Below are 14777 nucleotides of genomic sequence, written 5' to 3'. Positions count from 1 at the left end.
ATAAACATCAAGTTCCCAAACTAGATAAAAGAGACTCCTCCCTTCCCAAACAAGCCAATAGCAAGGGTTTTGAGAATTACCTCCTGGCCTCCCGCTCTGCAATGCGACGTTTTGCATGCTCCTGATACAGTGCCCGATCGCGTCCAAAGGAATCAAGATTTGGTGCCATCAGAGCTTTGTCTGCAAAACAATAACAGTTAAAATTAAAAGCCATCTTTCAACAATCTTGAGGAAAGAGTTTGCACAGAACAAGCCATTACGATAGACTGCTTGCTAATCTCAACAGCAAGATTCTGCAATAACTGCTAAACCAGGTAGGTTTTTAGTTGAGAACAAATTTCAGTATTATTCTGCGTTCCCATTCTAAAAAGTAGAAAAATTAAAGAAGTGATTTCTTTTTAAGACTTCAACAACCCTACAAATATGTAATTGGGCTTACTCACTATTTTTATGTCTAAGTAACAGGACAGCTATCAGGACTAGCTATCATGATGACCAAATAAGTTAAAACTCTAAATTACCTGTGCAAAGGGAAAAATAACATATTACGTTTTTAAGGAGGAAGAACTTAAGCATCACATTGAATATGACAGCAAGAAAACATAGATAGGAAGACATAAGAAAACAGCTTTGTTGCAAGAGTTCAATAAACGATTTTGATTTTGCTTTGTAGAAATTTGTCTTCTATCACTATTTTTAGAACAAGGCAACACTATAAACTGAAAACCGTATCTGAACAGAACCAACTTACACCTTTTCAAACACTCATCTTTCTCTTTCACAGCATAATTTCTTTCTCTCTCTCTCTTTTTTTTTTTTTTTTTGCCTTCCTAGTTTCCATTTCTCAAAAAACGTTCTAGGGTAATTTCCTAGCTTTAGTTTCCAATCCTTCTATTTAAATTGATATTTCCATTACCATGCTTTAGTTTTCAAGATATGGTTCTGTTCTTACAGTAGTCCTCTTCTACAGCATTCTACATTTGTGTTGAGTAGGATATCTCCTATTATCTCCCTGGGACTCCCAACTGTTTGAAAGTATCCCATTTACAGAAAACTTGGATACTTGCACCAGCACTTCTGTTTCCTCAGTCCCTTTGGTTCTACTGCTCAGGCTGGTCCTTATGATCATCACTAACTGCCAATTGGAAGCGGGTGTGTGTGTGTGTGTGTGTGTGTGTGCGCGTGCGTGTGTTGTGTGTGTCTGTGTGTGTGTAGGCAGGAGCTAACAGAGGTGTCTCCATCAGATCACTAGGTACAGAGCCAGTTTTTATGATGGGGACCCCCAGATTTTAGTGTCTCAGGGTCTTTATTTTGGAACTATTCTCTTTATTCAGAAAAGACTCCTCTAATCTCTTGCCTAAGGTAGAAGAAAGGGTGGGGGAAACATCTGTCCACTATACTTCCCTCATTTCTACATTTTAGTTCCACACTAGGAAGATATTCTGGAAAATATAGGATAGTAAGGGGAGGCAAACAACCCAAGGGGTTGGGTGATAGAGGAGGGAGGTGAGCACATGCAAGATAAAAGACATCCAGTTAAGACTTGCATATTTTTTTACTTGATACCAGAGATATGTCCCCAAAATCAGCAACAGAAAAAACAAAGCCAAACATAAGCTCTTACTTCAGAGTATCCTAACTATCCCACAGACCCTACTATTTTAAAAAGTTGACTTTTTTTACTGAGTTTTTCATTCTTACTTCAAAATAGCTCTGAAATTAGAAAGGAGGTATGTTCCCGAGTGCACCAATTACAATGAAAAATTACTAAATCAGAAAGATGTCCCAGTCCTAGCTGTGAGTTCACTACATACCCTAGATGAATTAGCTGCAATATCCCAAACAATAAAAATAATTCCTGACTCAAGAGTTTTCTTTCATTCAAGAAATATTGTTAAAAATATTATTATACTTAAAACATTGTTGCATGCACAGGTTTTATAAAATGTGCACTGAGGGAGACAGGTGTGTGTAATATGACTCAAGTGACAGCCTCCTCCATTTCTGTAAGAATTATACACAGTAATTGCAGATAAATGCTTATAAATCTAAACAGATGAATTTTGGACTATTCTTTGCCTTTTTTAAAAACGGATCAGAAAATGAATTGATTCTCCAGTGTCCCATGTAATTTTCCTCAAATCTTTGGCAATTAATGTATACCAGTCTAGGACTGTATTTTTCACTTTCCCAATAACTTTTCATTTCTTTCCAACTTTCAATCAAATTAATATATACAATTCAACTCTTCCTTCAAATTCCCTCTAAGTAAAATAGCTCTGTATTCTCAAGAATGAATTACAGGTGGGAAAAGGCATTTGATGAAATGTACAGCTCACAAAAACCATCTAACTTAAAAGAAAATTACCTCCCTTTATGGTATAATGGTTACCTGTAATTTGCCCCAGAAATCTGGTTCTGTCTGGATCAAAAGTGATCTGGGAAGGATGCATTAGTCATGTAGGTGGCTAATGTCAATAACCCAATTTAAACTTCAGCAGCAAAAACAGAAGGTCACAGCCATTTATAGGGCTCATAGCTGAGTCTGTCTCAGCTATGAGGGCTGTATTACCATCTGTTTATGTCTCTCCAAAACCCATCTGACATATAAGAGTATGCTTTCTCAGGGATCCAATGTCTCTCTGACTTAGAGGAGACCCTGTATAGCAAAGCACTGCTTTCTGAAAGAATAACATTAGAGCTCTTTGCATTTGATCACCTGAAGTGATTGTTTAACATGCAAATTTCTGGAGGCTAAAGACCTAGTAAGAATCACTGGGGATAGGACCAGAAAATCTGTATGCTAAACGAGTATCAGGTAATTGTAATGCACAATTCCATTTGAGAAATGCTGACAAAGGAAACAGAGAGATGACAAATGAAACTACAAAGAATTTTCCATTAGGAAAATTCCAATTAGGGCACTCAAAGATATGGAGGGCAGGCTAGGCATGGTGGCTCACACCTGTAATCCCAGCACTTTGGGAGGCCGAGGTGTGGGATCACGAGGTCAGGAGTTCGAGATCAGCCTGGCCAATACAGTGAAACCCCGTCTCTACTAAAAATATGAAAATTAGCTGGGTGTGGTGGTGCATGCCTGTAATCCCAGCAACTCAGGAAGCTGAGGCAGGAGAATCGCTTGAATCTCAGAGTTTGCAGTGAGCCGAGATCATGCCACCACACTCCAGCCTAGGCAACAGAGCAAAACTCTGTCAAAAAAAAAAAAAAAAAAAAAAAGGAAAGCAACAGGAAAAAAGGAACTAAAAGGTTTAAAACATCTGGTTAAAGGACCTCCACTAAACTATTTAACAAGAGGTTTCCAGTTATTCTGGTTTTCCAAAATCCACGTCATAATGTTGGAAGTATAAATTCAATTTCTACATTTTTATACAAAATTTCAAGAATTCTAAGCACCAACTGACTTACTAAAAAAAAAACCCAGTATATAAGGCAAACTAGAGAAAACATTTAAAAAGAAAATACAAAAGGTTTGCTTCATCCAAAGGATGAAGCTCAAGACTCTCCTAATCTTGGAGTTGTGTCATTTGTTAAGTTACAGCTTCCCTCCCCCTACCCACAAAACATCCACTCAAACTCTTTCACTGTGACCAACATAAGCATTTGTATTGGTGTTTTGAATGAAAATGGGGGAAAAAACCAATTAGCGCCAAACAGATAGTGGTTTTAACATAAAATACCAATAACGTCTTTTTTATATTCTAAAGGAGAATGAAAAAATATGCCCAAAGAAGAATAAGACTGACAGAATATTAGCACGTTTTTGAGCTCCTTTGTGAAGCTCTATTTTCTTAAACACAATTCAAATACATGCTGTTACAATTTTTAGGTCTACCTGACACAAGAGCAAGGAAACTTGTTTCTTAAAAAAAAAAAAAAAAAAAAATGCTCCAAGATCTCTAATTTTCAATTAGGCTGCACTAAGTAAACAAGGTTGTTTAATGAATAATAAAAACCTTCAAGATGGACTGACTTGAATGGCTTGAAAACTCCGAAGATTCATCTTTAATATCATCTTGTCGTCTTTGGACAAGGCGGGAAGCTCGCTGTTTGTACAGCTGATGTATTGCTGATTCAAGTTCATTAATCAGTGGCACCTGTAAAAATACAACACACTCCGTAACACCAAACTCCTAAGCTGCTTACTTATTTGAGGGTTCCATACTATTTCCGGATTTCTGAAAAAGTACCCTCTCTATGGACAGAATAATCATGAATCCCCAACAGCACACAAGTAGCAAATTCAGTTTTACATTTGGGAAACGACACTTCTTCTTTTAATCCATGCACAGAGCTATAATGTCCAGTGCCTAGTTATTGGAGCAAATGTTAGTTAAGAAATGTAACACTTCGGTATTCATAGAACAATAAAGAAATGTTAACAATTTTAGAGCTTTTCCTTTACAGAATATTTCTGTACTTAGAAGTCTTTTTAATGTGTGTTTTTAATTTTCTAGCAGCATTATCTGCATTGCAATTTTTGTTGTTCAAAGTAAAATGTGATCACTATGCAATACCAAAAACACTGCAATGGCTCTATGAGTAGGTAAGAACAAGAGTCTGCTGACTCTCCAATTTCGCATGTTTAAGTTGCTCTGCCACTCACATGTACCAAGCACTTTATGGTAATCTATTAAACTATTCTGTAGCTTTATTACACATTTTTAATGTAAACAAAATAATTACTAGGGCAAATAAAATTTCCAGCTATCACTAACCTGACTGAAGTCAATGTATATCAAATTTAGAAACTTGTTCTCTAACTGTCAAATGTTTACATTCTTCTATATTTTATAAAAAATTCTTTACATGAATCATGAACTTACAAAGTCAATAAATTTCTCCCGGTTTATATCCCTAGCCAAAGCATTTACTTGATTCATATAGAATACAAAAGAACATGACAGCTAACTTAAAAACAGAAAACTTTCTCTTTATAAATACCTTATGTTATAACCAAATGCTAAGAAACTTTCACGTAACACTAATGACCACTACACATACCTGAGGAAACCAGAAATTCTAGTTTCCTGATGGTTAGTGCAAATGGAAAACACATTATTTAGAGTTTGGGAACACTGGCACCAAGTGTTATAGCAGCTTCCTGAACTCAACAGACTGCAAATGGAAAATAAAAAAAGGTAGGTGGAATACAAAGATGTCTGTAATAAAAGCAATTTTATATACTTGCATAATTCCATTGCAAAAGTAGCAAATGTTCACAGAAAGGTCAAACTAATGGAGTCATTTTGTTCTTTAATATGCCACACCATGGGTAACAATGTCCCCAAATCTGCAATGATTATCCTTGATAGCTAAGACCAGAGACTCTATCATTAAAATTTACTATAATCTGATTTTTTAAAGCAATTACTGCCATATTGTTGCCATTTACACTTCCCCACGCCCTCATTTTATAAAAAACCATGAAGTACTGAAGATAAATAAACCTAAGAGACACTCTTTTATCGTTTAGTCCTAGAGATTGTTAAGCTTCCTGTACTCTAAGAACTACCCACCTAAGCTGGCATCATACAGAATACAATTTTGCAATGTATAGTTAAGATTCTGACAATGTAGCTTTTCTCTTTAGGTTAACTGGAATGCCTTTTACTGGAGGTACAGGGAAAAACTCTACTGAGAATAAAAGCCTTAAGTTTCTTAACAATATTGATTTATCTCCAGAATCTGCACCATGTCAATTTCTTTATCCTAGCCAAACTCAAAACTCTTATGGATTATTACTATTTTAGAACCAAAGTTAAGGCAAAGAACATAAGAAAGATAATTACAAGGAAACAAAAACAATGGCAAGTTAAAATGATTTACAAATATTTAAAACTGAAGTTTAAAAACCACTTAAACCTTTATAAGCAAAGAGGAAAAAAACAAAGGGATCTTTTTATGATTTACTCTGAAATAATATTCTTACAGTAAAATTAAATACTCAGACTATTCAATTATTTCTAAGTATCTCCAATGTAACAATTTATATTATCAACTCAGCAGTACTCTTTTTTGTTTGTTTGTTTGTTTTATTTTCTTGCTTTTTTTTGAGATGGAGTCTCGCTCTGTCGCCCAGGCTAGAATGCAGTGGCATGATCTTGGCTCACTGTAACCTCCACTTCCTGGGTTCAAGAGATTCTCCTGCCTCAGCCTCCCAAGTAGCTGGGACTACAGGTACGTGCCACTACACCCAGCTAATTTTTGTATTTTTTTTTTTTAGTAGACACAGGGATTCACCGTGTTAGCCAGGATGGTCTCAATCTCCTGACCTAGTGATCTGCCCACCTTGGCCTCCCAAAGTGCTGGGATTGCAGGCGTGAGCCACTGCGTCTGGCCTGTTTTTTTCTTTATTTTTAAGGTTATCTTCTAAAGATCTCAGCTGAGCAGTACTCTTAATAAAATGAAACACATATGAAAATGTTAGAATATAATACTAAGCTTTAAAAGAAGGTATATCTACTTCTCTTTTAATTAAAATGTAGTCACTGTATAACATATAAGATTTAAGATTTGCTCCAAAAAAATCTAAGTGACTCTGTATAACCACATAAGCATAATCCGAAGTAGACTTCTCTAAGAACAGGGTAATCAAGAAGAGATGAAGTACACTAATAATTCAACAATTAAAAACTACAAACAAGGCTGTCCTACTTTTTAATTCAAGAAGGGTATGATCTAGCTGATCATATTACTGTCAACTTTTTTAGAGTTGTGTTTGCAATTATGAACATCTTAATTTACTCAAGTAAGTTCCAAAGCTAACGCCAAGATACTTCAAGAAGCAGCCCTCCAGGCACAAACTCACAAAGTATATAAGAAAAAGATCCTTTCTCTAGTCACAAAGGTTTTGAAACCAGCTTCCACTGTGCCCACTGGGCTCAGAAGAGTTTTGCCTGTAGTAAGGACACAACTGTCAATTCTGACACTTAGGTTCCAATTCCAATCTTGACTTCAGCTCCTCGCACAGAGGAATACAGTCAAGCCTATGCTTCTTCCTCACCCTAAGCAACTGATACACCACAAGTGGTATCATCACTCAGACTGCAGTTGCTTCTCCAGAAACCAGGTGAATACAAAACATGGCAAAGCCTACATAAAGGACATGGTGAATGCTATCTCATCCAGAATCTGGCCACAGACTAACTGGAACCATTAAGACCCATCAGGAAGAAGTAGACCCATCAGGAAGACATAGTCTGGCAATGTTCTTTTGTCAGCCCTTGGTTTTACGGTATTCAAGTAATCAACAGAGACAATAAAAGTTAAAATACATATTAAACCACACTATATGCTTACAGATTCTATGCTAATCTACACAGCCAATAAAGGAAATGTGCCTTCCAATCCAAAGTCCAGACAGGACATTGAAGGACCACAGTTTCAAATTTTTTTGGAAAGATAATGCTGCAAAGTCCACAAATGCTTATAAACCAGTGCCTCAAACATTTTATTTTAAAGAAAAAAGTCAATTATGAGGTCATTTGAGAAATTAGCTGTGCACACCTAATTTTAAATGTAAACAATAAATGGTATAAAACAATGTAAAAAAATCTTGGCAATTGACTATCCCATTGAAAAAAATAAACTTGGGAGAAATGAAACCTTAGAAAAAATGACATCCAATGAATGGTTTCTGAAATGAATCAAGCATAGGCTTATTTAGATAAAAACTATTAGCAACAATGGTGATCATCCAGGGTTAAAAAAAAAAAAAAAAAAAAAAACTATTAAAAATTTGCAACTTTATGCATATTTAGAATTCCTTGTAGAAACAGTTTAAAAATAAGTTTAAACCTGAACTATAAAAGAAAATTTTATCAGATGAGTCCCTTATATTCTAAGAATTCAGCACAGGCCAATAATCTACCACCATATTAAGATAAGACTTGCCAAAGTCTTACTTAAATGTGCTTTAAGATATTTTCTTTTTGTTTTTCTGTTTTTAACAAAGGTGCTATATTACCCCTAAGAGATAATGTCACTAATGAAGTGAAGAAAAATGAAGCATGACTTTTCATCACTTCTAATATTGAGTTCAGTGGGTACTTTCTGAGAAATACAGAATGTTCTACACAAGGCCATCTAGACCTCCCTAATTTTGCCTTATTCAAAGAGATTAATATTTTTGCATTCTTACCTTTTCACTGAAACACTCAAGCAAGTCTTGGACATACCCTCGCATTTCTTGCAAAAATTTATACCGTTCACCAATACCCCCAGAAGACCCTTCTAATCTTTCAATAGCCCTGGTAGAGTCCACTCGGCTTTGCAGATGTTTCTCATGCTGCTGTCGATTTGTTTTGTGCAATTCTTTCATGGAGTCCAACCTTAGGAACACAAAAGGATAAATATAACACATTTACATCCAAAGGTCTATGCTGTCAGGACTCTTGCAATATTATAATATGCATTTAGTTCCACTATTAGAACATAAAAATATTTGGAATGGCATCTTTTCATCTGCACTGCTTTTTTTCTCAAAAAACAAAAAAATGGCAGTTTACAGATTTCGTAGTTATTTTGTGGGCTAACCAAAATCTCACTGTTTTGCTTTTCCCCCCATAGCGTGACTACACTTTTTCAGAGTCCAAGAGGTACAAACTCAGAAATGTCTTCAACAAGATCATGGAGTGGCATTTTTTATAACTTTTCGAGGCTTCCACAGAAGTAATCCAAGAAGGTAGCAGAACAAAGTATGAAGTCATCTTCTGTTTAGCTTTTGAAGCTGGGCCAGTGAATCTTCTTTGCTGATATTCTGCATCTGCTACCCCAGACTACATGTTGCCTGAGGGAACAGAAAGCTAGCGGACAGGTCTTTAAGAAGTTGATCTGCCCTACCTGTCTTTAAGCTGTTTCTTTACCAAATCAATAGTAACGGGAGTCATCTCATTACTGGGAGTTTTGAAAGGGACTGTATTATCTGTTTTTTGAGATTTGGCATCTGATGATCCATAGGCCGTATAACTATAAGGAATGCCATAGGATGAGCCGTAAGGCATTGTCTGGTAAGTGTTCTGGTAGTACATATTCACTTCTGTGGGCTGACTGGCTTGAACCTAGAAAAGAAATGGGACATAGATGAAAACTAGTTGTTAAAACTTTGAAAAGAATAATAAGCCTTTAGGGTTAAAAAAACAAAAAAACAAAAAAAAAAAAACAGCAAAAATTATACCCATTTGCCAAACATTATGGAATAATTGCAGAATTCTTCAAAATTAGACAAGTAGGTTTGGATGAATGTCCTATCTCTTGGTGGAATCACTGAATTTATTTCTAATAATTTTCAGAAAAACAGATTATCAGAAAAGTTCAGAGCTGGAAGGGACATCAAAAATCATTTAAGGCCACCTTTGATCAACGAAAGGGGATACATGCCTTGCCCGTGGTCACAGAATCAATGGGCAACCAGGGATTAGAATCTGAGACTCCTGACATCCAGCCCAAGACTTTCTCTATTGTGCCATTTTCTTAACTTCACCCAAATGTACGCCAATTCTGCCTAAAAACACTATTAACAAAAATAGGTTTACATTTATGCAATTTTTCTCACTGTATTACTTACTTTTATAAAACAAATTGTTATAACTATTTGGGAAGATATTTTTTCATCAATCTCAAATTTTTGCATTATTGAGAAATCCATTTTCTTCAAAATAATTCTTAAAGTCCAAAAGATAAGCTACCAAACAAAAACGTTCTATTTAAAGAAATTGTTCTCAAACTTGAATGTGCATCAGAATCACCGGGAGGGCTTGTTAAACAGAGATTGCTGGCCCCACTACCCCAAGTCTCTGCCTCTGTAAGGTCTCAGGGGACTGATAATTTGTTTCTAATGAGGTCCCAGGTGATGCTGATCCTGCTAATTAAAGCACCACTTTGAGAAAAACTGATCTAAGAAACTGGAAATCCTCCCATCATTCTGACTGCAAAAAGCCAAACATAACAGTTTCTTCTAAAAGCCTATGTGTGTATATATATATATATATATATATAAAACCTCATGGGATTTTATGTCACTTGAACAACAAAAATTCAATGTGGAATGTTTTCACTTTAACAAAATAAACAAAAAAGACTTTTTAATCTTTTAACTTTTAGTTTAATTCTTTAGCCTCACCTGAGGGATATTAATTCCTTTCCTTATCTGCTCCTGTTCCCATCGGCTGAGTTCTTCATCCTGTTCTCCGGTTACTAAAGCATCATCATCACTCCCCTCAATTCCTACAGCCATAAGCAACAAAGAAAAGTAAGTAACACCCAAAGAGCAAAGAGGTAAGAGATGCTATCCTGACATTTCACAAGAACTGAGCAAAACTATTAACTCAATCTTACTAAAATGTCTAGTATGATCTCCTCTCATTTGGTAGTCCTGACTTTGCCTGTTTTAAACACAGTATCCCTTGAAACTAAAGGCAGTATTAATGCAATAGTTAAATCTTACATAGGTTTCTTAATCTCTGTGAACTTGACATCAACAAAGGGAACAAAACCTAATACCTCCTAAGAATACTGAATTACATGAATTTATGCATGTAAACTGCTAAGCACAATACCAGCCACACAATAAATGTTCAATAAACATTAGCTATCACAATGATGCTACAGTTTTTAAAAATTCCAATAAGACACTTGTACCAAAGGAAGAACAGTCCTCTAATATAAAATTTAATAACTGTAAATGCTTTTTACTTGACTATAATATCAAATCACATTTAATAGCATTGGAGGCCAGGCATGGTGGCTCACACCTGTAATCCCAGCACTTTGGGAAGCCAAGGCAGGAGAATGTCTTGAAGACAGGAGTTAAGAGAAACACAGCAAGACCCATAAGTAGAGAAAAATTAAAAATTAAAAATTTAGCCAGGTGTGGTGATACACACCTGTTATCCTAGCTACTCAAGAGGCTGAGACAGGACTGTTCGAGTCCACGAACCAAGACACTGCAGTGAGCTATGATTGTACAATTGCACTCTGGCCTCAGGGATGAAATGAGGCCCTGCCTTAAAAATTAAAAAAAAGGCAATACAATAGACTTACTATTTAATTAAATCAAGTTACCTATTTCCTCAGCAATTTTTTGTCTTTGTGACTTTTCTTTCACAGAAAAAACTATCCGGCGTTTCTCATCATCATCTTCGTCATCACTGGCATCATTCTCATCTTCCCTAACAAGGCGGCCTTTACCAGGCTCATTATCATGAGGAGTGAAATCTCCCAATTCTCGGGCCATTTGGCGCTTTTTCCTTGCAGCATGTATAAAAGCTGCATCTGGAATTTCTCCTAGAAACAAATGGTAAGAATATGGCAGTATGAGAGGTGCAAAGTTTCTATTTTCTTGAAAATATGAAGGGTAAAATAATCCAAGATAGCCTAATCACAGTGATGTTTTAGCTGCTTGCACCTCCTTCCCAAACTGTGTCTACAGACTGACAGATTGTTAATTGAGTTTAAACCGAATCTAAAAGTCATTGAGGAAACTAAAAAGAACATATAATCATAATACATATGGGAAAGAGTGGGATGGGGTAAAAAGGAAAAATCCACCAAAGCAGTTTTATTTTAACTGTAATTTTTTTTTTTTTTTTTTTTTTTTTCATTTTTAAGAAATAGAAGTGGCCGGGCATGATGGCTCACACCTGTAATCCCAGCACTTTGGGAGGCTGAGGCAGGTGGATCACCTGAGGTCAGGAGTTCAAGATCAACCTGCCCAAAATGATGAAACCCCATCTCTACTAAAAATGCAAAAAATTAGCCAGGCGTGGTGGTGGACACCTGTAATCTCAGCTACTCAGGAGGCCAAGGCAGGAGAATCACTTGAACCCAGGAGGTGGAGGTTGCAGTGAGCCGAGATCACACCATTGCACTCCACTCCCTGCCCCTTTCTCACCCCCTCCAGCAAGAAAAGTGATGAAATTGAATTACTATGCTAGAAAACATAAAAATAATAATCTCATGGCCCTAAAAAAGCGCTATTTGATATACAGTACATTTCCCTTGCAGATAGTTTTTAGTTCACCTGTAATCATACTGAATATTTAATTCTGTACATATTTCTCTTATTAATCATACACTTTATTCCATGTTATTGTTCTCCATAAACATAATTTTTAATGGCTTAACACTTTCTGAATGGATAAGGCATAATCTGCCACACAAATTAGCCTTTTGACTATGGTAAAAATTAATGCTTCCCTACTTGCCTGTCATTTTAACAGCTACATAATATCCTAGCAAGTAAATGCACTGTAATTTACTAATAAGCCTTTCCCCTCCTGCTAGACATTTTTTCCTAAATGCTGCTCTTTGCAAATGTTACAATAAAAACATGATTTCCTTGGGAAACATTTCTAGATATGAAATTACCTTGTCAAGAGTAAGAACATTTTGAAATCTATTGATTCATATTGCCAAAGAGCTTCAGAAGGGCTGAACCAATTAGACTGCTAGTAGGGATGTATGCAGAGAATTTACTAACTTTCTCAGCCCAGAGTAGCATTTTTTTTTAAATTGTATAAACATTAACAGGAGTTAAATGGTACCTCTTCACGATTTAAATCTGGCTACTAAGCACTTATTTTATTCAAAAACTGATTAGCCAGTGGATAGAGCTGCAAACTATTTTTTGCAGAAAAGTAAAAAGGAGTGTGAACAGAAAAGTAACAGAAATTAGTTTTGCTTTTATCAGCAGTTTAGAAGGAGGTTAAGTCAGTCTTAATCTGGGACTATGGGACCATTTTCCATTTTCTTGAAGACTCATTTGCAAAATAAAATTACCTGTCTGTGAATAAACTTGGGAAAGTTGGGAAGCTTCTGGTTCTCCTATTTTCTATATTTGCAAATGGAAAAGCTCCCTCTTCAAACAGTAATGTCATAGTAAACACCACTTAGCTAATTCCTTCCTAATAATCATCTTTAAAGATGGCCCATTCTTGAGGGGTTTAGTTTAGTTCTGAGAAATTCTTTTGAGTACACACCTGGACGGAGAACATTCAATGAAGATAAAGCATTTGAAAAAGCCCCACCAGCCTTTGGCTTTTCTTCTTCTTTTTCGCTTTCCATGTCCATTTCATCTTCGCCATGTTCACTGATGATGACTCCATCTTCCTGATTTGTATCCTTAACATGTCCTGTTTTGTCCAAAGGTTGTTCACCTAAATTTTTGAAGAATTAAAATATATGTAAAATAAATTTCATAAATTTCCATGGTATTGACATCATTAAAGATTTTTTTAATTAAAAAAAAAAAAAAAAAAAAAAAGAGGTACTTTTCATTCTCAATTATGGGCTCAAACCAGTAAAGCTTGAATTGTTTTTAATTATTTACTAAAAACTAAAAACTCTTGCGTGCATGAGTATGAAATAGTGTAACAGACAAAATTAGGTAAAAATAATACAGAGGATTCAAGGATGCATTTGAGGCCCTGCTCCATCCCAGCTTCAGCAAATTTTATCAAAATTCCAACAATTTACCAAAATCAACTGTTTTTTCCTCTAAATTCTTACAAGGAACTGCTTGGACTTCTTTGAAGCATTACTTCACTCTTTGTCAGTATTTGATTAACCCCTAAGCCCATTCAAGGCAACTGTTATGAACAAAGCACATTTACAGCCCAGCTAAGTCTCTTAGTAATGGGCACTTACATGGAATACCTTCTCAGCTCAAAACCACTTGTTAGCTATCCCCTGAAGAGGTAAGACCCCAGCAGTCACATTTACACCGTGCAAGCCTGACCCCACTGCCATGACTCAATGTTTAAGAGTGGACTTCTGAATGAAGCAGAGATAACCCAATTGTCTTTCTGGGAATCTGGAATCAGGTCTGAGCCTAAAGGCTATGATATGTAAACTAGGAAGGGAGCTAAGGAATGGCCACATTCTGCCAGCTGGACAGAAAACAGAGTTCCCTAATTCTCAGTTCTAATCCACTCCTGAGGCCCATTTCAAGATTGCTTTCCTGCCATTGGCATCCAGGAGGCACCACTACATCTTTATGATAAACTACCCTGGTTTATATTGCTTATAAATAAATAGTTCTACTACAGCCTCTGTCCCAGGCAAAATCAGAGTGTTTCCCTTGAAGCACTGAACCTGGTAATGCTCACAACAGGCACAAGAAATATACTGAAAGAATAAAGCAAAGTTTATTCTAAATATCAGATATTTTTCTGTCATTCCCTTAGAATGTTCCTGTCCCCAAAACTGCTTCAAACTTCTTCCTTCTTCTCAAACCATACTGTACTCCCTTAAATAACAGTCCCAGAGATAATATCCCTCCCCTCTTTCTAACTTTACCAAGAAGATTTTAAGTCACTGTTTTAGGTTCTTTTATTCTTTTTTAATTTACTATTTTCTCATTAGCCAGACTTCCTTCTTAAGTTGATTCTGAAGCTATGAGATTTTAAAGCTCACTTTATCACATTATTATTAGATGGAGTAAAAAATTACCTATTTCCTTTTGTTCTAAACCCATGCTAGGCCAGGCATAGTGGCTCACACCTGTAATCCCAGCACTCTGGGAGGCCAAGGCAGGTGGATTACCTGAGATCAGGAGTTCAAGACCAGCCTGGCCAACATAGTGAGACCCTGTCTCTACTAAAAATACAAAAATTAGCCAGGTGTGGTGGCATACACCTGTAGTCCCAGCTACTCAGGAGGCTGAAGCAGGAGAATTGCTTGAACCCGGGAGGCAGAGGTTGCAGTGAGCTGAGATTGCACCACTGCACTCCAGCCTGAGCAACAGAACGAAAGTTCAT

At 36.3% G+C, this 14777-nt stretch overlaps 1 protein-coding gene across 1 annotated transcript in view; it reads right to left on the bottom strand.

Annotated features, from left to right (window-relative positions):
- Window positions 1–14777, bottom strand: part of PAXBP1 (PAX3 and PAX7 binding protein 1) — a 38958-nt gene that overhangs the window by 18150 nt on the left and 6031 nt on the right. Inside the window, exons 3-9 of the mRNA XM_032277020.1 lie at window positions 12999–13175; window positions 11083–11304; window positions 10142–10245; window positions 8863–9080; window positions 8162–8351; window positions 3992–4115; window positions 81–180 (exon numbers count right to left, since the gene is read on the bottom strand). Of these exons, the coding sequence (XP_032132911.1) occupies window positions 81–180; window positions 3992–4115; window positions 8162–8351; window positions 8863–9080; window positions 10142–10245; window positions 11083–11304; window positions 12999–13175 (1135 nt within the window). The remainder of the gene's footprint in view (window positions 1–80; window positions 181–3991; window positions 4116–8161; window positions 8352–8862; window positions 9081–10141; window positions 10246–11082; window positions 11305–12998; window positions 13176–14777) is intronic.

Source organism: Sapajus apella, unplaced genomic scaffold (assembly GCF_009761245.1).
Source record: "Sapajus apella isolate SASKATOON/1434 unplaced genomic scaffold, GSC_monkey_1.0 scaffold8, whole genome shotgun sequence".
NCBI classification, from domain to species: domain Eukaryota; kingdom Metazoa; phylum Chordata; class Mammalia; order Primates; family Cebidae; genus Sapajus; species Sapajus apella.
The sequence above is the reverse complement of the archived record's forward strand: the minus strand, read 5'-3'. Positions and strand labels throughout refer to the sequence as shown.